At 59.5% G+C, this 25,087-nt stretch overlaps 1 protein-coding gene across 3 annotated transcripts in view; it reads left to right on the top strand.

Annotated features, from left to right (window-relative positions):
• Window positions 1-24,884, top strand: part of BCL2 (BCL2 apoptosis regulator) — a 175,669-nt gene extending 150,785 nt beyond the window's left edge. For all 3 annotated transcript variants that reach the window (XM_055125695.1, XM_055125696.1, XM_055125694.1), the window contains exon 3: window positions 19,555-24,884. In XM_055125695.1, the coding sequence (XP_054981670.1) occupies window positions 19,555-19,689 (135 nt within the window). In that variant the 3' untranslated portion in view covers window positions 19,690-24,884. The remainder of the gene's footprint in view (window positions 1-19,554) is intronic.
• The last annotated feature ends 203 nt before the right edge of the window (window positions 24,885-25,087 follow it).

The raw sequence follows: 25,087 nt of genomic DNA, 5'->3' as shown, positions 1-25,087 counted from the left end.
CCAGTACCCATTCTCCACCACCAACGGTCCCAGCATCCCTCCCCCCACCCCCACCCCGTCCTCCCCCCACCCCACCCCGCCGCTGTGGCAGGGCACTCCGTGTTGCTCTCTCTCTCCTTGTGGGTGCTGTGGTTTGAATAGAGGTATTAAGTGGCCACCATGCTCGGTCTGTAGTCTACTTTCAGCCCGCATCCTTTGAGCGTTGCCGGAAACGGCTCCCTCGCACCGAGCCTGGAGTGCCAACGTGGTGCCTAGTGGCTCTGGCCAGCACGGAAAATAAAATAAAAGGCCACAAACAAACAAACCCAAGCACAGAGTGGCTCCGAGGGCCCTCTCAGGGGGAGAGGGATCCATCTCTGGAAGCCGGAGCCGCCGCCGACCAGCTCTGCCAGAAGACCTGCTTGGTTATGGCCGGTAAATGTCGCAAGTCATCCTCGATGTGGTGAGAATGGCTGGTGTTTGGCAGAGACATGGACGTGATCTAAAGGCCTGACTCAGGGGCTGGAGCAGAGCACAGCGGGGAGGGCGTTTGCCTTGCACGCGGCCAACCCGGGTTCGATTCCCAGCATCCCATAGGGTCCCCTGAGCACCGCCAGCCAGGAGGAATTCCTGAGTGCAGAGCCAGGAGTAACCCCTGTGCATCACTGGGTGTGACCCCAAAAGCAAAAAAAAATTAAAATAAAAAAGGCCTGGCTCAGAGGCCTTTGGCACGGTGAGAATCGGCCGCAGGAAGAGCGGAGAGATTGGGGGCGCAGGCGCCCGGGCAGGTGGCAGCAGGGGGCACCGCCCTCTGCCCGGAATGTTCCATAGCTTCCTCCGGCCCCAGAAAATACAACCAGCCCCGGTACCCAGACCCATAAAGAGACGCCCCCTGCGCCCCAGGATGGAGACACGCTTCCCCTGTCTCCAGAACCTTCTATTGACATCAGCCAGGGCATGTGAAACGCTCGTTTGGGGGGCGAGAGTGTGCGCTCCCTTCGAAGACGGTCCAGCTCTCTCTGCCTCCGGGAAACGCAAAGCCCAGAACCGTTTCAGAACTCGGCAGGATGGCTCTGACCCGCCCAGAGAGACGGAAGGTGCGTCCGCGGAGCGCGGCCCCTTGCTTTCCAGCAAGGACGTGGAGTTACTGATTCTGCCTCCCTGAGGACAGGCGGCGGCGGGGGGAGGGGGGGTGCAGGGGACACCCCACTCCAGCCCGGGCTACTCAGAAGCCCACGCGGGAAACCCCCACCCCTCGGCGGCCTTGGCTCGGGTGTCCTGCCTCCTCGGGCTGGCCTCTCTGTCATTCTTGTCACCGTGTCATCTTGAAACTAGAGAGGAGGGGAATGCGAGGGCCAGTTGCTAATATGAGAGGTCTCTGGAAATTCCCCTGTCATGCTACACGGGTCTGTCTTCAGAACAGTTCTTTCAGTTGTGCTTTTGTGATGGGGTGAAACATCCTCGCTGCCCCCTGCCCTGCCCCTCCCCCCGCCGCCGCAGGCTGGCTTCAGCACGGCCCCCTCTCCAGGAGGTCGGGGAGGGCAGGAGCACTGGCCTGGCCGGAGAAGGAGCCCCCGAGAGAGGCTGAGGTGGACTCTGCCCTCCGTGATGCGTTTATTATTTTTCTTTATTTGTGGGGGTTGGAGGGAGTGCCCGGCCGTCCCCAGGAGGTCCAGCAGCCTCGTGGGCAGTACTCGACCAACGGTGGTGATTCACACCAGGGCCTGAGGACGTGGTGCAGCTCGGACACTGTGGCAGTGGGTGCCAACCCGGCCATGCTGGAATCTCCAGGGGACCCGGCGATGCCAGGGGTTGAGCCTTGGTCAGGCACGCGTGCCAGGCCAGCACCAGGATGGCTGTGCTTCCTCCCGAGCCCTCTTCCAGTGACCCTGAAGCCAGTGACAATGAACCGGTGCCTGGGACCCCCCGACTCTCACGGGAACTGGCCCCATGGGCTGCATGGGCGCCCATCGGGCAGCTCTGGAGATGACCGCTGGCACGTGGCTGTGTCCAGGCCCATGACCCTGGGCGGTGGCGTCCGGCTGGAGCCCTCCTCCGTGGCACGGTGAGGGGTGTCTGCATGGCGGCGGGTCAAGCCTTGGAGCTCGGGGCTCAGGCCGGCCTGCGTCCAGGGGTCTCCGTGCACAGCAGGATGACTGTCGAGGGACCTCGCTCAGCCCCCAAGCCAGCTGGGGCCCGGGCGGCTGGATCAAGTGTCTGGCAGTTGGGGCCTGTGCAGAAGGAGGTGGGGGGGGGTCACCCTGCCTTCATTCCAGGTGGCACCCCCGGGCACCATCAGGTCAGACCAGGAGGAAGGTCCCCCGTGTTTCTCTGCTTGCCACGCTCCCAGTGTCCCACACGCCGCTCTGCCAACAGTGACCGGGACGCTGGCGGACCGCCAAAGGCCAGCTAGCCTCCGGTGTCTCGGGGTCCCCGCTCTGTCCGAGGAGTCTGGACACTAGGCTCTGGGAGTGTCCGCCCAGGGGAGCTTTTCCTAGGGAGCATCTTAACTTTCCCGTCTCTTCCCCTGGAGCCTCGGGGCCTTTTGCTTGCTTTCTCCTGGTGTGAGTTTGGTTTTGATTTTGGTCTTTGGTGTTCGGGCCTCACGTGGCGGTGCTCAGGCCTGACTCCTGGCTCTGTGCTCAGGGATCACTCCTGGTGGGGCTCAGGGGACCCTCTGGGGTGCCGGGGATGGAACCAGGGCCGCCTGTGTGCAAGGCCGGTGCTGTCGCTCTAGCCGTTGCTTGCTTTCAAATTTTGCCTTTCAGAAAAAAAAAAAAAAAAGGAGAGTAGCAGGTCGAGGTTGGGCGTGTTTCTCCTCTCCAGGCTGGAAACTCCCCGGTTCCCCGAAACCCGCCAGGTGTTGAGGCCAGTGAGTGGCAGTGAGCACTGGGTGGGGCGGGGGGGTCCCCGCGGTAGGAGTCTGCCCTTCTCGAGCTGCCTTTTCTGATCCGGGGGACCCCACACCATGTTCCCAGGGGGGTTGGTCTCGGTGCCAGCTGGTTCCTAAGCACAGGTGCGACCGCCCACCGTGCCTGCCTTCCTGTTCGAGCCAGGGGACTCGCCCCCGTCGCGAGGAAGGTGGCCAAGGCCTCCGCTGCCGCCCCCCCCCCCACCCTGCCCCAGGTGCGGGCAGGCTCCAGGGCTTTGTCTTTGTCCCGGGGCCCCTCTGGGGCGGGACTTGCTCGGGCTGGACGGGGCACTCGCAAGGGCGGGGGTCCCCGGGGTCCTGCTGACCGGGCCCCTGGGGTCTGTCTCTCCCGCGCCCACGGCAGGCCCGCGGGTCTCCTCTGGCTTCTCTCACCTCCGGTTTCCTCTGCCTGGAAGCCTCGCCCGTGTGGCTTCGTGACGCTCCAGGGAGTGGGAGAAACAAAGCAAGGCCAAGGTCAGGCCCACAGTTGCCCTGATTGTTCGTGTGTCAGGACGTGTGGCCGCAGGTGAAGGGGCCAGCCCGGCCTGCGGTCACGGGGGACGGGCACTGGCCAGGCCTGGCAGGGGCAGAGGGCGGAGCCGGCGGGGGATGAAGGGCGGACCCCAGGGCTGAGACCACCTTAGGCCGCCTGTCCGTGCAGTGCCCCCGGACCCGTGTACCCTACCCCCAGCTTCTGCAGGTCTCTCGGGGAGTCTGGGCTCGGAGACTTGCTGTCTCGGGGGTGTTCGAGGCCCCCGGCCTTGCTGCGGCTGAGCAGCGTCGGGGAGTTCTGCCCACGGCCCCCCCCCCCCCCCAGATCGGGATTTGGCAAAATCCCCGGCCTTGGCGGGACAGGCCCTCTGTTCCGTTTCTGTGAAAGTCCCGTGGACGCGGGCACGTGTGGCTTTCCTGCTCGAGTGAGGCCAGGTGGGACGCGACAAGCAATGCTGGGCTTTGGGGTGGGTCTGGCCGCTCTGGAGGGCCCTTGAAGGCTCTGGAAGGCTCTGGAAGGCACTAGAAGGCACCGGAAGGCAGGGCTTCGTAAGTGGGTTGGTTTTGCCTCCCAGGGGACGCTTGGCACCGTTTGGAGCTGTCTGTGGCTTGCACAGCTAGACAGGGTTTCTCCTGGAATTCAGTGGGCAGGGGCCTGGGAGAAGGCTGGGCGGCCGCCCCCGCCCCCCCGCCCCCCGCCGGGCCGTCACCAGCACCACTGCAGGGCCCGAGTGTCAACTGATCTGAGCCCCAAAGCTGAGGCAGAGTCTGTAAGCTGAACCGTCGGAGGAGAGTGGGAAAGGCTATTTCCACCCCTTCCCCGGGGATGGCTCCCCGACCCTGAGCTATGGGTGTGTCACTGGGGAAATTCCCGCCTCCCCCGGCAAATGCTGGTGGACGGGACGAGGAGCGGGAGCAGGACTTGCACAGAGAGAAGAGGGGAACATTGGACACGCACTCGGGGGTCCCCACCTGCTCCAGCCCTCAGCTCATCCCCGTCCTGCAGTTCCCCCTGCACTCCGACAGGGGGCGGCAGAGAGCAGCAGCAAGGTGCTGACTCCCCCTGGCCGCCCGGCCCTGCAGGCAGCTCTCCCCACCCCGTGGCTGTGGGTGACCTTGGGCTTCCTGGCGCATCTCATCTTCGGGCCGAGCTGGGGAGTGGGTGTGACGGGCGGGGGCAATGCTGCCATCTGCTGCCTCTGCAGGGCACCTGGTGCTTCCCCTCCCAGATGGGCCGATGGAGGCCGCGGGGCACGGCAGAGCCGGGAATGGCGGGCTTGGCCATCTGACCCGGCAGCAGGACCCGTCCCCCGGCACTCGCTCACGGACGGGGACAGCCCAGCCTCGGAGGAGCAGCTGCCTCACGTGCAGCCCGCGAGTCTGCGCTCACACAGGAGTGTCCCGGGGCCGGACACGCTTGGGGGGGAAGTGGAGGCAGGACAGTGACCGGTGGGTCCCCGGGAGCACAACCACGGGCAGAAATGGGCAGGAAAAGAAAGCGGGCAGCGGGGGCAGAGTGGCTCAGGGGGCTGCGTGTCGGGGTCCAGTCTTTGGCACTGCCTTTCTCCCCCCGTTGCTGGCAGAGCCAGCCCCGAGCACAGAGGCAGGAGTAGCCACTGAGCACTGCCAAGTGAGACTCAATCCCCCCACCACATATACACACACACACACACACACACACACACACACAAAAGCAAAGCAGGGGGGAGGGAAAGTTACAGAGCTGGCCATCGGGAAAGGCTTTGGCAGGGGCCAGGCCAGCCTCCGTGGGGCGTTCCCTGACCACCCCCATTCCTGGTGTGGCAGGTGGGTGCGGGGGCCACTCCGGGGGCTGGGATAGGGCCATTTCAACCCACTAAATGGTCTGTGGAGGAACGGAGAGATAATACAGCGGGGAGGGCCCCTGCCTTGTGCACGGCCCACCCGGGTTCGATCCCTGGCACCACTATGATCCCTGGACTTCCACCAGGAGTCAGCCCTGAGCACAGAGCTAGGAGCCAGCCCTGAGCACCGCCAGGGGTGACCCCAAACCAAAACAAAGAAACGGACCGCGGGGCTCCCCTCACTCCTGGATTCGAACGAGGCCAAGGCTTTATGTTCGCAGGGGCGGGGGAGGGCGGCAGGCAGGCAGAGTTCGGGGCTCTGGCCCTGCTCAGGAGGGAGTGACCGGGACTGTGTCCGTGGGGGAAGGAAGAGGCAGAGTCGGTCACTTCCGCTTCCCCCCCAGGATGTCAGGTTTCTGGGGGGTCGCCGGGCGCTCAGGCAGATTGGAGGAGACTCTCCGAGTCGCCTTGAGGGGGTGTCGGGGTTGAGGTGGCCAGTGTTCAGGCGGGTATTTCTTTACGTTCTGACCTTGGGTCAGTAGCTTTCATAAATGCCCTCTGCTCCGCGGCTCCCCAGCAAGGTCCAGCTGGTGTCGTGGGACGGCCAGCATGTGGCAGCCTCCCGAGAGGGCTTCAGAGACATGCCCTTGAGCCCTTCAGAGCACAGGGCCCCCACACCCCCAGACTCCGTCTCAGGGATGCCGGCCAGCCTCCTCCTGCCTGCCACGGTGCCCACCCAGAGCTGTCCAGGGCACTCGAGAGCTCCACCATCGGCCCCTTCCTGCAGTGCTGAGCCCCTCCCTGAGACCTCCCCAGCGCTGATTCGCCTCCTCCTTCCCCAACAGAGGGTCCCGGCTCCAGGCACCCAGCGGGTGGGCAGTGGGTGTGAACCCAGCCCTGGGCATCCAGCTTCCTTGGAGCGAGGGTCCGAAAGGAGCACCAGACCAGGAGTAACTCCTGAGTGATGAGCCAGGAGTAACTCTTGTGCATCACCAGGTGTGACCCAAAAAGAAAAAAAAAAGAAAGAAGGAAGGAAGGAAGGAAGGAAGAAGGAAGGAAAAGAAAGAAAGAAAGAAAGAAAGAAAGAAAGAAAGAAAGAAAGAAAGAAAGAAAGAAAGAAAGAAAGAAAGAAAGAGGGAGGAAGAAAAGAAAGAAAGGAAAGAAAGAAGGAAGGAAGGGAAGGAAGGAAGGAAGGAAGGAAGGAAGGAAGGAAGGAAGGAAGGAAGGAAGGAAGGAAGGAAGGAAGGAAGGAAGGAAGGAAGGAAGGAAGGAAGGAAGGAAGGAAGGAGCGAGCACCAGAGATGTGTGGGTACCAGCTCCACCCAGGCTGGCAGAAGCTGATATTCTCCCAAAAGCTGGTCACTGCTGCTGGCCCCGGCCCAGGGGAGCTGACACTCGGGGTAACGGTTCCTCCCGTCGGGTGGGTCATTGCTGGGGAGTGCCGAGTGTCTCCCGCCACTGTCATCACGGATAGGGGACACAGACGGGCCCAGATATGGCCTGTCACCCGCTGCTGCCATTCTGCCAGTGGGACTCACTCGCACCCAAACACACTTTCCTGCACGTGGGGAGAAGAGAGAAGCCAGCGGTCTCAGCTCAGGCTCGTGCCAGAGATCCAGGTCCCATCCCGCACCCCAGGGCCCTTGATGTCCCCAGGAGTAGCCCCTGAGGGCTGCTCGGTGTCGCCCCAAGTCCCCAGGATAAGAAAAAGTCTGAGAGGCTGAAGAGCCAGAAAGATGAAGGATGGCGTTGATTTTGAGACCCACGCGTCTCTGCATTTTCTCTTCTCGTTTATGCAGCTCTGGTAATTTTTAAAATGAGGTTTTTCCTCTCGGCATCTCCTCCTGCAAGTGATGGAGTTCTCTGTCCCTTGTAAATTGCATTTCTTTTGATTTCCTTTTATTATGACTTGCATATCACTGACACTTTTTTCCCTTGGAATGCTAAGAGTATACATCATCCAGCTAAAAGGAAAAAATACTGTCTTAATAAAAGTGGGAGAGCGCGAGAGCGCGGAGAGTGGATATTTCTCTCTGTTGGTTCCAAACAAGGCAAAGTCTCTCCTCCTGGCTCTCCCTCATGCCAAGGTTGATGTCATGGGCCCAGACCAGCTTTGAGTTATCTGAAACAAAAAAAAAAATTCTTTTTTATTTTTAAAGCGAGCCATTCAACCATCTTCCGAAGCTTGAAAAACAAATTTTCTACAATCTATTTCCCTCCGAGACTGACTGGATTTCAGAACTTTCTCTGGGATTTGGTTGAGGGGGAGGTTGGGGACAAGGGGACGGGAAGTTTCCATTAAGGGGTGCTCCGGGGAGTCTTAGAAACGCGTTGGGGGAATAATGCAGCGTCTTGGGTAACTGAAGGTTCTGTCATCTGAGGGAAAGGATAAAAGCCCTCAAAATGAGCCCATGCGATAGTACAGCGGGGGTGGTCGGCAGGCGGCGCTTGCCTTACACTGGGCGACCTGGGTTCGATCCTCGACCTCCCTATGGTTCCCTGAGCACCTCCAGGAGTGATCCCTGAGCAAAGAGCCAGGAGTCAGCCCTGAGCACCACCAGGTGTGGACCCAGAACAAAACACGAAAGAAAACCCTTAAAGTAGTCTTGGTGAGTGAGGGCATGACACACACCGCCCCCGACCCCCCTCCAATGTCCCTCCGTGAGCGGCCCTGCAGCTCGGACCCTCCCGAGCAGGCTTGGGGGAAGCAGGATCCTTTGGCCCCTGCCGTTTCAAGCTCAGCCCCGCTCTGGGCGGCAGCTCTCTGGGTGCCAGCGGGGCCCCGGGAAGTATCTGCAGTGAGCAGATATCCCCGAAACTCGGGGAACCCTCGTGAGAACCAAGCGGGCCCGGGACAGTCTCCCGACAGCGGGCGCACAGGAAGAAGCTCAGGGACGCTCAGCCTCCTGCAGCTCAGAGCCGGAGAGAGAGACCCGCTAGGGGGCGGGAGCGTCTCTGCTTGTCACCAGTGGGGTCTTGGAACCTAGTGGGGCGCCTCTCTTGGCGACGGGGAGAGGGCTGAGCCGGGTGGGGACATGGCTGGCACAGTGCACAGAGTGCTGGACTGGGAGAGCCCCGCATGGTGGCCACTCGGCCCCCTGTTAGCCACGGCGGCAGGGACTCCGGCCTCTGACGCAGCTCTCCACCTCCGAGCACTCGCCCCTGAAGTCTTCCTTCCCAGCCAAGAAGACCAGTTGATGGATCAATGGGTGGTGAAGTGCTCCCCTGCCCTCTCCTACCAGCAGCCCTCTGCCCTGTGGAATACTCCCCGCCTCACCAGACACCCTGGGCTGGAGCGATAGCACAGCAGTAGGGCGTTTGCCTTGCATGCGGTCGACCCAAGTTCAATTCCTCCACCCCTCTCGGAGAGCCCGGCAAGCTACCGAGAGTATCCTGCCCGCACGGCAGAGCCTGGCAAGCTCCCCGTGGCGTATTTGATATGCCCAAAACAGTTAACAAGTCTCACAATGGGGACGTTACTGGTGCCCGCTCGAGCAAATCAGTGAACAATGGGGTGACAGTGCTCCAGACACCCTAGTCGCAGGAAGCCTCAGGACTTACTCATTTCTCACATCTGGGAGTTTGTACTAGAACCTGTGCGCCTGGTGGCAGGGGAACTCTGACTCTGCAGCGTTCAGAGTCCCTTCATGAAAGGACCTTTTCCAGCTGTTTTACCGAGATAGTCCAACGCCACTCTTGGAATCTACAGCCCAGCAGCCTTGAGTTTCTCTCAGGGCTCAGAGAACTCTCAGAAAGCTCCAGGGAAGGGCATGGAACAGTCCTGCGGGTGCTTTTGTTTGTTTTGAAGTGTTTGGGGTTGTTTCAATAGAATGGGATTAGCTCAAAGGAGATGTCAGGGAGGTTCGGACGGGCACTGATAAACTTAAGACTGAAGAACCTCAGACCTGGGATGAGGTGGGATGTCCACCTGCATCCAGCGTGCTCATTCTGATGCACACCTGCCCCGTCCCCACGCTGCAAAGCCAGTGTTGAAGCAGAAGGCCCCGGAGACTGGGGCAGCCAGGTTGGCATTTGCTCCGTCTCCTGGGCCCGCCCGGGCTCCCCCTGCAGCGCCCACCACCAGCGTCCTGCTCAGGGGCCAGAGAGATGCCCTGCTTAGCCGCCGCCACGCCCTCTGGCCTGATTTAGGAAGGGCAGAGGGAGACCAGGGGAGGACAGTCCCAGCTGCAGTGTCCGGGAGCGGTCAGCAGAGGAGCAGACAGGACGGCAGAGTAGGGCAGGCCTGGGGCAGCGGAGGCCTCCTGCCCACCCGTCCCTGTCTCCTCGTCTCCCCTGGCCTGCAGGGCCGACGCCATCCCGGGCCCACATGGGTCAGAGTCTTAAAGGCACCATCCTGACCTGCTCAGCAACTCAGCCACGGGTTCCCTCGGGGGAGCCCTCAGTCGCTTCCGGCCTTCCAGAAACCAGCCTGGCACTGAGACAAAGTGACCTTCTAGAACCGTCTTAGAAAGGACGGTGAGGGGCTGGGGTGATAATACAGCGGGTAGGGCTTTTGCCTTGCACCCGGCCGACCCGGATTTGATCTCCGACATCCCATATGGTCCCCTGAGCACCACCAGGAGTCATTCCTGAGTGCAGAGCCAGGAGTAACCCCTGAGCATCGCCGGGTGTGACCCAAAAAGCAAAAGAAAGAAATAACTTGAAAAAAATAATTTAAAAATAGGAAAAGAAAGGACTGTGGGAGGGTTTCAAGGCATGGAAAGGTCTCGAACTCTAGAGGCTGGCTGAGGAGCAAACTCTGAGTTACAGTGAGCCAAGGTGGGGCTGTGGGAGGAAGGCGGGGCTTTGGGAGGTAGGCAGGGCTGTGGGTGGAAGGCGGGGCTGTGGGAGGAGGGCGGGGCCGTGGGTGGAAGGCGGGGCTGTGGGAGAAAGGGCGGGGCTGTGGATGGAAGGTGGGGCTGTGGAGGTGGGTGGGGCTTGGGAGAAAGGGCGGGGCTGTGGGTGGAAGGTGGGGCTGTGGGAGGAAGGCTGGGCGTCCTTGGCGTCCTTTGGGGCTCTCTGCAGGCCACTCTGAGCCGATGGGATGGTGGCTGGGCCTGGGCATCTGCCGCGTGTGCCCACAGTGGACACCGGGGCTGCAGATTCAGCAGGCAGGAGCCTGGCCGAGCCCTGGGAAGGATGGGATGCGGCTGGCCCCGGCCTTGAATACTCCGCACACGTCTCCAGTTGGACACATCTGGGGCGCTCCAGAGTCCCGGGGCGGGCGAGGCTGCAGGAGGAGGCGTCTTCCCTGCCCTGTGAGCCACTGCTCTGGGGCATCCCGGGTGCACGTGCAGGGTGCGAGACTGGGCCATGCCGCAGGGAAGGGAGGCACCTGGTTCCGTGGAACCTGGTTCTGCAGACCCCCACCCCCACCCCGGGTGGCCTTGTGAGGGCCGTGTCCTCCCCAGTGCGGGCCCACAGGATCCCAGGCAGCCCCTCTCCCCACCGTCCATGCCCTGAAATGGTCCCCAATTTTCCCGCCTTCTGCCTGAGTCCGCCCACCAGGCTTCCAAACTCTGAGGTAGCTGGTGGGGGCGGGGGGGGGGCTACTGCTGTCCGTGTGGTCGGGAGGGGGCATAGCCCGGGGCTCTCGGGCTAACTCATGACTGCACTCAGGATCCCTCTGGCAGGGCTCAAGGGTTCTGAGTGGTGCTGGGATCCCGCCCGGGTGCTCCCCATGATCCCCATGACCAGAAAGCTCACTGCCTGCCGTCTTGTTGCTCCGACCCCTCCGGATGTTTCTCAGCCTTCCCGGTCCCAAGAGAGACTCAGCTTCACCTCTCGGGGGCTTCGCTTCTCTCCCCACCTGGCCTGCAGAAGCCAGAGGTCAGCCAGGAAGCGCGGCCTGGGCCTTGCGGGGTCTGGACAGGGGAGGCAGCGTGGCCGCCCTGTGCACGGGAGGGGGCCCTGTGGGGCCTCTGGGCTGGCGCCACGGCATCACGGTTCCGCCGAAGCACCCGGGAATCAGTCTTGCCCCAGCGGCTGGCCGGGCTGGGTTGATCGTCTCGTGTGTCTGGGTGTGCAGAGCGAGGCCGGTGCTGGGAGATTTGGGCCTGCCGGGCCCTGGGAAGCGCGGGACTCACAGGGCCAGGACGCTCGTGCCCAGCCACGGGGACGCCGGGTGGACACAGCTGCTGGCCAGGCCCAGAGCGGGGAGCATCCACCAGCCCACCCTCCAGCCGCTTCTTGCTGCGCTCAGGCTTTGGGGTGTGCGTCCCCGGCAAGGGCCTCTTTGGTGGGACCAGGGTGCTTCTCCGTGCTGGCTTGGGTCACCTGCCCTTCCCGGCAGAGGCACTGAGCACTGACCCTGGGCGCTGAGCGCTGACCCACCAGGTCCACACCCCGCTGGAATCCTGCTACCCTCCGCTGCCAGGCTGTGCTGGGTGGGACGTAACAGCCGGGCTGGCCGTGCCTGTGGGGTCACATCCAGGCTGGCCGTGCCCAGGGGGTCCCAGCTGGCTGTGCTCGCCAGGGCACCCCACTCCTCCCACAGACTCCTTGCAGCCCGGGGCCCCCTGGGGTCTGGGCCACTTTCAGCAAGTTCCCATTAGCAGAGGCAGCGCGCTGCCCCGCCGGCCCAGCCTCAGTCAACACGTGCTGATTTAGACACGCAGACGCAGACTCTGGGCGGTCCAGGACGGCGCCCGGGGTCCCGATGACAGCACCCGGGCCGCGCCGCGGAATCCCACAGGCGCCTGCTCAGAGCACCCCGTGTGCCAGCCACGCTCTTGGAAACTCGCTCTTGCTGTGTGTATCTGCATGTGTGTGAGGCGGGGGGGCTGCTCTGCCCTCACCCCTGCCAGTGGCTGCCCCGAGGGGCCTCCAGGAACCCCCGTCCCAGCGCTGCCGCCAGGTGTGCACCAGCCCACACGGAGACGGGGCGTGGTCGCGCCCGAGGCTGCAGGGCCTGGGACGAAGAGTCGTGTCCTGACCCCAGCACCCACTGGCCTCCCCAGAAGGTGCCACCTCCGTGTGGCAGCAGGGAGCATGTTTCACGCGTGGCAGCAGCGCCGAGCCAAGCCACCTGTCCCCAGCGGCGTGGATGAGCCAAACCCCGGGCTTCTGTCTGGACTGGGGAGGGGGCAGGGAGACCCCAGCGTCGCAGCAGAGGCTTGGGGCAGGAAGGTGGAGAGAGGCGGAGACTGTCCCCGGGGTGCCGCTGGCTCCCAGGACAGAGTCAGGGCTGTCTCGGTTGCCCAGAGCCTGCGGGCAGAGATCCCTGGCACCCAGCTGCCCTGGAGGGGAGTGTGGGCACGGACCGGCTCTTTCACCCACCCGGCGAGGTCCGGGCTGTGGATGGAGGGTTTGTTCTGCGTCTCTCCTGTCCATGGGAGGGGGCGGCTCACGCTCTAAACAGAAACGGACTTTCCAGCACATGGGCTCCGGCGGGAAGGGATGGCTGGGCCGCGGGAGTCCGGCGGGGAGGGCAGTAGGCTTGCACAGGCCTCAGGCACCCCACACGGCCCCCTGCGCCCAGCCAGGGGTGACCCCGGGGTGCAGAGCCTGGAGTAAGTTCTGAGCGTCTCTGGGTGTGGCCCCCAGAACGCATAAAAGTGGGCAGGGGGAGAGCGTCCTTAGAGGTTCGCAACATTGGACAAATGTTTCTGATTCCGGAGCCTTCTCCTTGCTGCCCCCGTTGGTGGTGCCCATCGTGGCCACCCTCTGCTCCCCTCTCACCCCGGCCCTGGCAACCACTGACCCACAGCTTGTCCGTGGGAAGTCCCGTGTTGGCAGCCACCCAGCTGTGACCCGGCCGGCCCCGCCCACTGGCGCTTATCTCTCCACTCTCCGTGCCATTCCTCTCCGTGGCCGTGTCCTCCCGTGGTTTTCGTGGCCGTGGGCGGGTGTGTGTTCACAGCTGCTTTCCATGTTCTAACTGCTGGGTGTGCGAATTGGTGCCTGCCAGAGTGTGTGGGGACCCGGAGTGGCCAGCCCGCGGCCTCCGTTCAGGGTCTGTGCGTGTGCTGGCGGGGGGGAGCATTTGTCATTGCCCCGGCTGTGACTGTGAAGGGGGCTGTCCCCCTGAAGACTCTGCTCGCAGCCCGTTCCCCGAGGGGGCGAGTTGTCTTTCTCTTCATCTGTAATTACGGTTTGGGCTCCACGCTTGCGTGTGACACAGCCGTGGCCTCCCCCAAAGCCTGCTCCGGGAGCAGCCATGACGGACACGCAGGACCGTGGGTTGAGGAAGGAAGGAAAGTGAGTCAGCGGCGAGCTAAGGCCCTGCCGGGCGGAGTCCTAAAAACTCTATGCTTGGGGGAGCTTCTAGAAGGTTCCTTCTTTCGGGCAGGTGTGGTTGACAGACCCTGCAGCAGCCTCTGTGCCAGCAGGAGCAGCACTCACACACATGCATACATACACACCCTCCACACACATACAGCACACATCTCACACACCCCACACACACATAGAGCACGCATCTCACACACCCCACACATAGAGACACACAGACACACATACAAACACATCCACACACATAGACATACACATGTATACACCCCACAGGCACACACAGACACACACATAGACATACACATGTATACACACACTCAGACACATACACAGTCACACACATACAGACACACACGTAAACACAGACACAAATATACATACATACACACATATGTATACACACAAAACACACACTCCACAAGCACAGACACACTCACACATAGACACACACTCAGACACATACACACACATAGACACACAGACACACATACAAACACGTCCACACACAATATACACCCCACAGGCACACACAGACACACACATAGACATACACATGTATACACACACTCAGACACATACACAGCCACACACATACAGACACACACACATATAAACACAGACACAAATATACATACATACACATATATGTATACACACAAAACGCACACTCCACAAGCACATACAGACACAATCACACATAGACACACACACTCAGACACATACACACTCATACACATACAGAGACACACAAACACAGATACACATACACACACATATATATGCACACACAAAACACACCTACCCCATAAGTACACAGAAACAGACACACACGTATACATATACACAGACACATACACACTCAGACACGTACAGAGACTCACACACCCCCTGCAGAGACTCACACACAGACACACACACCCAAACACTCACATACATACCCCCCATGCACCCTTACAGACACCCCCGCGCTTCCCATCATGGGTGACTGGCCAGAGGGCGCGGAGGCTGGGGGTCCCTGCAGGGGTGCGGGCCCAGATGCAATCAGCCCTGTGACCCCGGGTCTGGGAGCAGGTGTGCTCCGAGCCCCACTCGAGTGACAGCCCTGGATGCTCGGCCCTTCCCTGGGGGTCTCGGAAGAGCTGGACCGTGCCCTGCTCTGGTAGGGGTCCTACTCCGGCCTCTGCAGGGGGCACCTGCCCCTCCCAGGTCGGGGGCCTAAGGGCGGGGTGGGCAGCCTGGGGTCCTCCTGTCTCTGCCCCAGCCCCCTCCACACCGGCTGCTGGCTTGGCTTGAGTCTCTCATCTCCTGCGTTTCTCTCTCCGGGGCTTGGGTTAGAGTTTTCTTCTGTGCTCAGCCCGGCGCTTCGACGGGGTCCCAGACCCAGGCCCTCGGCGGTGGCTGCTGCAGGCCCCCACGGGCCGGCCAGGGCTGCGCACAGCCGCGTCCTTCAGTTCCTTGCTCGAGGGGCTTCTCCCGCCCGCCCAGAGTCAGTCCCGGGGGATTCAGGTGGGGGTCTCGGAGGGCTCCCGGAGGGAGGCAGCAGGTGGAATCCCGGGAGGGAGCAGGGCCCTTCCTGCGGCCACTGTCCCCAGGTGGAGGGACACGCACTGCCCCACCTGCCCCTTCACAGCTCAGGCAGGGCCAGGCCCAGAGGCCGGGAGGTCACAGCCAGCTCTCCTCTCCCCCCAACATCCCTCTCTTCCCCATCCCTCCCTCCCTCCCTCCCTCCCTCCCCCAGCAGCACTCCCTCCCTCTCCTCTTTCACCCTTCCTCCTTCCTCCCTCCCTCCCTCCCTCCATCCCTCCCTCCCTCCCTCCATTCTCTCCTCCCCCCACACCCTTTCCTTCCTCATTGCCTTCACCCTCCCTGCTTTTCTCCCTCCTTCCTCCCCTCCTTCCGCATCCTTCCTCCCCTCCTTCCGCATCTCAGCCACCCTCCCTGCTTCCCTGCCTTCTTTCTCTCCCGAAGCCCTGGGGGGCGGCTCAGTGTTTGGGCTGAGTGCCACACTCATGCCCAGGCGCAGTCTCCAGCCCACCCGAGCCCTTAGCTTGCCTGGAGGCCCCGATCAACCCCGACCTCCCCGGCCTGCACCTAGGGGAGGACTCTCCTGGGGAGGAGCACAGGGGCGAGGATCCGGGCAACTGCAGGGACAAGCTCTCCCTCCTCTCCTCGCCTTTCTCTGTCTCTCTCTCTGTCTCTCTCTCTGTCTCTCTGTCTCTGTCTCTCTCTCTCTCTGCCCTGGGTGTTTTGAGATGTCACTTATTTTGTCCTTCCTTTTTACAGTCGCTGGGTTTGCAGCTCAGTTCTCAGGGGGGAATGAGCCATTGGCACCTCGGAGGTGACAGACACAGGCTCCAGGGGCCACAGAAAATAAACGGTGGGCACCCACCTCCAGCCATGTGCCGTGGAGTTCATGAAGCCACGGGGAGGAGCACGGAGCAGAAGCAGAGCCGAGAGCAAGGGGGCCGTAGAACCAGGGCTGCAGGGCCAGTGGCCGAGTGGACCCACACAGAGGGGGACGGGCCAGAGGATGGTGGCTGAGGTCCAGTCAGAGGGAGACAGGCGGGATCCAGACAGAGCGTGACAGGTGGGATCCATTCACAGGGTGGCAGTTGGGATCCACTCAGAGGGTGGCAGCTGGGATCCAGTCAGAGGGTGGCAGCTGGGATCCATTCAGAGGGTGGCAGCTGGGATCCACTCAGGGTGGCAGGCTGGGATCCAGTCAGAGGGTGGCAGCTGGGATCCAGTCAGAGGGTGGTAGTTGGGATCCAGTCAGAGGGTGGTAGTTGGGATCCACTCAGAGGGTAGCAGCTGGGATCCACTCAGAGGGTGGCAGCTGGGATCCACTCAGAGGGTGGTAGTTGGGATCCACTCAGAGGGTGGTAGTTGGGATCCACTCAGAGGGTGGCAGCTGGGATCCACTCAGAGGGTGGCAGCTGGGATCCACTCAGAGGGTGGCAGCTGGGATCCACTCAGAGGGTGGCAGCTGGGATCCACTCAGAGGGTGGCAGCTGGGATCCAGTCAGGGTGGCGGGCTGGGATCCACTCAGAGGGTGGCAGCTGGGATCCACTCAGAGGGTGGCAGCTGGGATCCAGTCAGAGGGTGGCAGCTGGGATCCAGTCAGGGTGGCAGCTGGGATCCAGTCAGAGGGTGGCAGCTGGGATCCACTCAGAGGGTGGCAGGCTGGGATCTGGTCAGGGGTAGCAGGTGGGGTCAGACAGAGGGTGACGGCAGGACCTCTGTGGCCTGAGGCAGTGGGGATCTAGGAGGGACCCCCGGGAGGGGATGTGCTTTGGGGGTCAGGACGGGGGGCGCCCCGGAGTTCTTTTCCCTCCCCCTGCTTCTCTAATACATAAAACGAGCATGTGTTTATTTAAAACAGCTTCCAGAGTTAAACAAATAACGACAGACTGTTCAAACAGACTTCGGAAATCACCCTCATCAGGGCGCTTGGAGCCGCACCAGCCCGGGCGGGCGCAGGCTGGGGAGCGCCGGGCCCGAGCCCGCCCAGGGCTGCGCGGACGGGCACCTGGGAGGGTGCCGGGGAATCTGCAGCCTGGCTTCTGGCTCGGGGAGGAAGGTGTGCGGCCCTGCAGGCTCCGTGGGGTGAGTCCGGGGCCGCAGGCCCGCCCTGGTGCGTGTCTCGCCGCCTCCGTCTCTGCAGAAGCGCCAGCAGAAGGCCGGGTGCTTGGGCGGAGCCTGACCGCTGGGGGGGGGGCAGGCTCTGGGCCCGCCCCTTCCCCACCCTCCTTCCCAGGCTCCCTGCAGTGCCAGCAGCACCCCTAGCTCCTCAGGACTCCCAACATCGTTTCCAGGCTTTGGGCACTTGCCGGCTGAAGGGAGGGGGTAGGGAGGGCGGGGGAGGGGGGGAGGACGGGTGGGGGAGGGGCATTGCCCCGTCGGGCCTCACTGCTACGGGATCAACGCCCAGATGACGACCTGTCAGAAACTTCCCCCTGCCAGAGGTGCCCCAGGGCTCAGGGCAACAAGCGAGGGGCCCAGCACTTGCCTGCCCATGGCCAGTCCCTTCGCTTTCGAAAACTTGTGCCCCCCAATCCTGCCCAGCAGGTAGGCGAGAGTTTGTGGACCAAGACGTGGCGCCGTATTGTCTCTATTGCAGCCGCCTGAGTGAAAATGGGCTGGAGGGCAGCGTGGGGTGGGGGGGCGCCTCAGGCCTGGGCAGGACTGCCTTCTGATGAACGGACACATCGTGACCACATTGTGCCAAGGCCGAGGACCCAGCTGGACCCACCACCCGCACGCCTGAGCTGTCCCAGGGCCCCGCCTCTGTGTTGCGTGTCATTCACACACTGTCGTCGTAGGGTACCTCCGTGCGCACGCATGTCAGGACACACATAGGAAGCCGTGCCATCAATATGTACATACTTACATCTACTTAGTCACCTGGGGAGGCCCTCGTGGTGCCTTAAATGCCAACACACCAAGGTCTGTAGGCCAGTTTTGCAAGAGATGGCATCTAGGAGGAGTAAAGTGGGCAAAGGAGGGAGAATCTGGGTGAAGGCTTAGGCCAAAGGCGGAATCCACAGCAACGATGGCATCGGAAAACTTGAGTCATTGGTTGAGCAAGAACTTGTTCCACACCTACGTGTACCGAGACCACACACACAGCACCGGGAGGCTGAGGTGATCCCATCCCTCTACCGCCAGACTTACCCAGAGAAACCCCGTGGGTTCGGGTTCTGGCGGGAGGCTGGGTGGAGTGGGGCCCCTGGGCCTCCCCTTCAGGCCTGAAGGGCCCCTACCAAGGGAAAACTGTCTTTTTCTCCTCTCCGTGTTGAGATCTTCATCTGTATGTTCATTTAGGGGATTGACTAGGCATTTGTGGAATCCAGAGGTTGAGTCAAGCCAGTTCCCCACTTCCAAATCTAAGAAATTCATCATCAGATTGGTGCCCGGGCGATTTGAACTCTTTATTTAATTGGTTTGAGGGGTCAGCAATAAGTGTGTGTTAGGCATGGGATTGGATTTTTTGTTTGGCTTTGCATTGTGAGCTCCACCCAGTGGTACTCAGGCCTTGCTCCTGGCTCTGTGCTCGGGGATGACTCCTGGTGTACTCAAGGGGCCCTAGGGAATGCTGGGGGTCGAACCTGGGGTGGCCACATGTGAGGCAATCATCCCACCTTCTGCATCTTCTCTCCCGCCCTGTGTTGTTGTGTTTTTAGAGTTTGGGGATGTGGGGGGTGCACACTGGGCAATACTTAGGGCTTCCTCCTGGGGGTCCCTCCTGGTGATACTCAGGGGCCTGCATGAAGGGGATCAAACTAGGGTCTACAGCAAGCAGGGCCGACACCCCTTCCCTCTGCTTGTAAAGAGTTGTAACTTGCAAGGGATGCCTTGATAACTAAAGTTGCAAAGCTTCCAGGATTTTCTTTTTTTTTTCTTTTTTGCTTTTTGGGTCACACCCGGTGATGCTCAGGGGTTACTCCTGGCTCTGCACTCAGGAATTCTCCGGGAAGTGCTCTGGGGACCATATGGGATGCTGGGGATCGAACCCCGGTTGGCCGAGTGCAAGGCAAACACCCTCCCGACTATGGCTCCAGTCCCGCCTCCAGGATTTTCTCCTTTTTATTTTTCTTTTTGGGTCACATCCAGCGTTGCTCAGGGGTTGGTTACTCCTGGCTCTGCACTCAGAAGTCACTCCTGGAGGTGCTTGGGGGACCATATGGGATGCCGGGTATTGAACCTAGGTCGGCCGCGTGCAAGGCAAACGCTCTACCCTCTGTGCTATCATTCCGGTGCCCAGGATTTTCTCTTGCTGGTGTGTTCTTTTCCTCAGCATGCTGATGCTCGATAGGACACCTTGATTTTAATCTGTGGGCCCCACTCCACGGTCTAAACGCTTCCGAAGTCGGGGTTCTCTGTAGCGTGTGTCCTGGCACCTACATAGGCACCTGGGAAGTATTTGTCCAACGAAAGTGAGAATAGGAGACGCGAAATCTCTGCTGCCAGTGAGCAGCCGGGCTGCCCCCTGGCCTTGCCTGCCCTTCCCAGGATGCCAGGCTAGCATAGGGCCCTCCCTGCTCCTAGGGTGCCACTGTAGTAGGGTGACAGGGGACGCTTGTCTCTAACCTGCTGTTCCCTCTGTGTCCCTGCAGGACGCCTTCGTGGAGCTGTACGGCCCGAGCATGCGGCCTCTCTTTGATTTCTCCTGGCTGTCTCTGAAGGCGCTGCTCAGCCTGGCCCTGGTGGGGGCCTGCATCACGCTGGGGGCCTACCTGGGCCACAAGTGAGGGGGTCGCAGGCCGCCCCCCACGCCTATGCAAAAGGTCCAGAAGGCAGCAGCCCCGCCGAGGCCGGCTCTGCCCCACGCCACGCCCGAAACAGAACCCGGAGCTGTGCGCTCTCACAGACAAAAGGAAACAAAGCAGAAGGCAGCCCCCGGGCCGCGCGCGTCCAATCAGCTATTTACTGCCAAAGGGAAATGCCATTTATTTTTTACATGATGAAGAAGAAGAAGAAAAAAAAAAAAGATTTATTTATTTAAGAGAGTCCCTCCCTCGGAACCTCCGGTCTCTGGAACCCGACCCTCAGTGCCGAGGCCACCCCCCTGCCTCGAGCCCCCCCCACTCCCCGCCCCCATCACCTGTGCCTCTCCACGTGTCGGGTGCCTGACGAGTCAGACCCGCCAGCATGTGACTTACGGAAGCCGTGTTTTGGGCCCCTGGGGGCTAGGAAGAGACACGGACGCTCGTGGCCACTCTGTGCTCCCGGGGGCTGGGATGGTTTTTTTTTGTTTTTTTTTTTTTAGAGGGAGGGTGTTGGGGGCGGGTGGGGGAGAGGAGAACAGAGTGAGGGTGTCTGGCTCACGTGGTACAGACCCCATGGGAAGAAAGAATCCGGGACCTTCGGGTGAACTTGGGAGTGCGCCAGCATCTCCGCCTCCGTGCAAGGCCGGCGCTGGGGGACACGCCCTTAAACCAGAGGAGAGTATTTTTTTAAGCTACCAATTGTGCCCAGAAGCATTTTAACGACTTCTACGCTCTCATCCAGTACCTTAAGCCCTGATGTGGACAGCCCTCTATTTTGGATATGCTCCCCCCCACCCCTTGCAGACACTGGCTCTGCCTGTGTGTGAAACAGAATCCTCGAGAATGCGAGGAAGTGACTGAACCCGCAGCATCAGGCCGCCACAAGTGCCTGCTTCGCCCTGAGACGCCGCAGCCCCACGCCTGCCTGGCCAGGCCTCCCCGGCCCTGGCACGGAGCCCGCCCGGGCCCCGCCAGCCCCGGGGCTGTGAAACGGAGCGGCAGCGTGGGCCCGAGGGCCTGGAAGCCCCCTCAAACCCAGAAGGCTGAGGTCGGTCGAGCTGCAGCAAGCAAGGCAAGACGGGACCTGTCACCGCAGGGGGCCAGGGGTGCACCCGTGGTGGGGGGGGCACCCCGGCCTGTTTCCACGTGCACCCCAGATCGGATCTTCGAGCCCAGGCTCCAAGACTTGTCCCAGTGGGGAGAGAGAGAGAGAGAGAGAAAGAGAGAGAGAGAGAGAGAGGAGGTGCCCGCCTGTCTGTGTAGGGGGGCTCGGCCAGGCTGGGCAGACCCCCGCCCGCCCCCAGCCTCCCGGGGGACTTGCAGGAGGAGCCAAGCGGTCCCAGCTCCCGGCCGCTGCGCAGCCGCAGTTGGCAGAAACGGTGACTGGAGCGGGTCATAAATCCTAAAGGAGGTGTTGAAAGAGGCGTCATGTATTCATTGACCCGTGTCTATGGAATTACGATGTAAAACATTATCTTGTCATTGTGGTTTGGTTTTATTTGAAAACATGCAGAGGGTGGGGGTGGGGTGGGGAAAATGTTCCAGGTGTGGAAGGTACATCCTGGGGCATTAAAAAAAAGAAAAAAAGGAAAAAAGGAAAAAAAAAAGTGGTGGAAAACTTTAGAGAAGTAGCAAAAGCTAATAAACTAGAAAATACTTTTTCAAGTTTAGAATCAGCCTTGAGACATATGTGGAATAACTGTGGCATTATTGCATTATATACCGTTTATCTGTATTAACTTTGGAATGTACTATGTTCAATGTTTAATGCTGTGGTTGATATTTCGAAAGCTGCTTTTAAAAAAAAATACATGCATCTCAGCAAATTTTTTTTTTGTATTTAGTTATGGCCTCTATTTGTTAGCCAAAAAGGGAAAAAAAAAAGAAAAAGAAAAATCCATTTTCCATTTGAGGTTTCTGTCTCTTAAGTCTTTAAAAGCATTTCTGAGGTGAGAGAAGCCTCGGTCTCGGCCCTGAGGACCCCCGAGCTGGCTGTCCACTGAGGAGCTTTGCGTCCACCACATGACGTACATTTCACTGTCGACCGTTGTTTATCGTGAGGCAGACGTGACCTGTGTCCCTCCGACCGTGTTCCTGGAAGGTTCTCGTGTCCCAGGGACAAGTCGGAATTCTGCTCACATTCTCCAGGCTTGCACACGCATTTGGTCCCACCCACGAGACTCATTCATTTGAACATCCAGTGACCACCTCACCCACATCCTTTAGGATTGCCAACCTGTGTGGTTACACCCGCGAGGTGCATTCCTTTGCAAACCCAGCTGGGAAACGACCAGGGGATTCAGTTCTGGCTCTGACGGTTTGGCCTTCAGAGAGTCTGGGTTTGGACGCAGACCCATCCAGAGCTCTCCCGCCCGCGCTGTCGGGGGCTCGTGTTCAGGTACTTCCTGAAATGCAGCTGCCTGCTTGCCCCCCCACCAAGCAGGAAACCGTGGGACGAAGCCAGACCCCCCGGGCGGGCCTCAGGGAACAGGACGACCAGACCTTTGTTTTTGAATGATCCCGATTTTTACGCAAAATATTATTTTATGAAAGGTTTACATTGTTTTAAAAAAAAAAGTGATGAATATGGAATGCAAATCCTGTGCTGCTATCCTGCCGAGGTCATATGTTAATGGAGTCAGTTTGCAGTACGCTCCGAGTGGCGACATCCTCCAAGCTGCTTTAGACGTAACAAATGAAGAACATGGACATTTTTTTAATATAAAGCCTGTTTGTCTTTGTTGTTGTTTGTTGTTTGTTGTTGTTGTTCAAACTGGGATTCTCGGAGTATTCTAAAGATGTATATAGAGGAAAGGTCTCGGGGTGGGGGCTGAGTGTCTCCCTGGTTCCTCGGGCTGTGGGGCCGTTGTGGGGTTTTGGTCCTGGGTTTTAACAGTCACTATGTCCTGCCACCTGGCCACAGAGCTCCATAGCACGTGGCTGCACTGGCTCTTAAGAGTAGTCAGTGTTGCTTTTTTTCCCCCCTTCTTGTTTAAAAAAAAGAAAAGTTAGAAGCAATGAATGTATATAAAAGCCTCAACTAGTCCTTTTTTTTCTCCTTAAAAAAAAATCGCCTCAATTACTTTGTGGTCAAAACTTAGAATGACTCTGGCTTATTTTATGTTGGAAAGGGGGTCCACACCTGAGTCCCCCCCCTCAGCGGCTTGCAGATGTTGGCCAAGGTCAGGGTTAAATGGAACTCCTGCACTTTGCAAATTGGGGTTCAGGGTTCCAGAAGGAGCCTCAAGGAGAAACGCACCCCAGGCCCTCCTGGAATCCCCCAGGTTTCCAGGACAGAAATGCTGAGAGAGAGAGTGAGCGAGCGAGAGAGAGAGAGAGAGAAGGAGAGAGAGAGAGAGAGAGAGAGAAAGAGTCAGAATGACAAATAGCTTGTGTGTCTTACGGCAGTCCACTGTCGGAGAAGGTCTTGGGGACATGCTTGTTGGGCTCCTAGCTGGTTTACAGTCACTTTCCAATGAAGGAAGTCCCTTGCTGTGGTTCCAGACAAAAGCAAAACAAAAACATTCGACCACCTCGGCCCCCGCCTGCTTATCTCTGCATATTCACGCACAGCCTTCTGCCGAGAGAGGACTTTTATTTCATTCGCCAATGTCTGTTGCTTGATATCTCAAGACTTAGTCCTGTTTTGGTGTGGGAAATTGGGAAGTGACTGTAGATCAAGGGGTTCTGGTCATCCGGGTTGAGCCATCGTGAGCAGGGCCGTCCCGATACTCACCCGGCTGTCTGCTGAGGGTCTGCTGAACAAAATTGCAAGTAGTCCATATTGCAATTAAGCCTAGGCGAAAATGACTAACTTATAAACGTGAACTTCAAGTCTAGTTTCGACCGCACTCGGAAGTCAGTGGCTGTTTTATACTTCCTTATCACATATATTTAGTAATGTATACCTGCTCTATCAGAAGAAAACACAGGAAGGCCTGGAAACCTAAGCCATACTAAGGAAATTAGGGAGTCGGCTGAAATTCTATTCTAGTCTTATACCGGGGTGTCTTTTGCAGCCCAGACAAATGTGGTTACACACTTCTCTAGAAATACAAGTCTACATTGTCAGGCACAGGAGGGTTCCAATCAGATCCTTATTGTTAATCCATTTGGATCTTTCAGGGATTTTTTTTTTTTAATTATGATGGGACAAAGGACATTTGTGGCAAGGGTGGAGGGAGAAGAATTTTTTCAAATGAGCAAAACATTCCCAAGATTGAATCAAGATGTGGAGAAGAGCCAGGACTGGGCTGTGGAAACAGAGGCAGGCAGGACCGAGGCCGGGGCCGGGCCGAGGACTCCACGGGAGGCACCGAGCTGTGGTGGAGAACCAGTCTCAAGCTCCAGGAAGCGAGGTGTGCTAGAGACGTCAGCCGCGCTCACGAGCCCGGTGTGGCGTGCCAGGCGGATGGGTGAGACGCTGAAACGTGGACCAGCCAGGCTGCAGCCGTGCATGAGTGTAACGGCCAGTCCAGCGACCCAGCTCAGAGCCCACAGGATGTTTCACGACCTTCGTCTCATCGGTAGGAACCTCTTCTTCTAAATATTTATGACGGGCAAGCCAGGACTGGGATGGGATGGCGGGGGTGGGGAGTGGGGGGGTAAAATGGTGTGGAGCTGACTTGGATGAGTGATCCACCCTCCAAGTCCTGTCTTTACCCAAAGATTCTGTTCCATGTCTGCGCTCCTCGGACTGAACTTGGACAGCCGTGATATATGCATCCCACTGGGCGCAAAGAAAACCAGACGGAGGGGGCGTGGCTCTGCACCAATTCATCGGGACGACCCCAGGAAAAATCACTTTAAGCCCACATCCTATTGATGACAAGGTTGTTTTGTGTGCCAAGGTAAACCTAGCAGACAGAAACCCAGTAGACTATGGAAAGGCTTCAGCGAGCACCAGTAGTGTTTCTTAAGAGGACTGTGGTATAGACCCTTTGTGATGCTGGCTCCCTAAGTCTCTGGGGAACTCTGCGTGGGCCTTCCAGCTAGCTCATTTCATTAAGTGTCCCCTCCCCCATAGCCTTGGAAGGAGTGACAGCCCGTCAGATCTCTTTGGGGTCAGCACTGGTAGCTGTGTTTATTATGCTGTCTTCGTGAGTTTTCAACCAAGTTTTGCTTTTGTGTTAACTGGGATGATTTCTGTTTTAAATAAAGTAAGTGTATCAAAAGTGCTTCTGGATTGAAAACTTTTGTTCTCAAGACTGTCACGTGGCGTTTCCCGGCCACGAGTGCGTCTTTAAGATCGATGCTTCCTAGAGATGGCTGATACTCTGCAGCCTCGAACACACCAACCCCATGGGAAGAGAGTCCGTCCCGTCCAGCGGGTGAAGTGGGTCTGACTCAAGGCACCGTGAAGGTGTATGTCATTGCAAAA

This window comes from Sorex araneus, chromosome 2 (genome assembly GCF_027595985.1).
Source record: "Sorex araneus isolate mSorAra2 chromosome 2, mSorAra2.pri, whole genome shotgun sequence".
NCBI lineage: Eukaryota > Metazoa > Chordata > Mammalia > Eulipotyphla > Soricidae > Sorex > Sorex araneus.
This window is presented reverse-complemented; position numbering and strand designations above follow the sequence as displayed.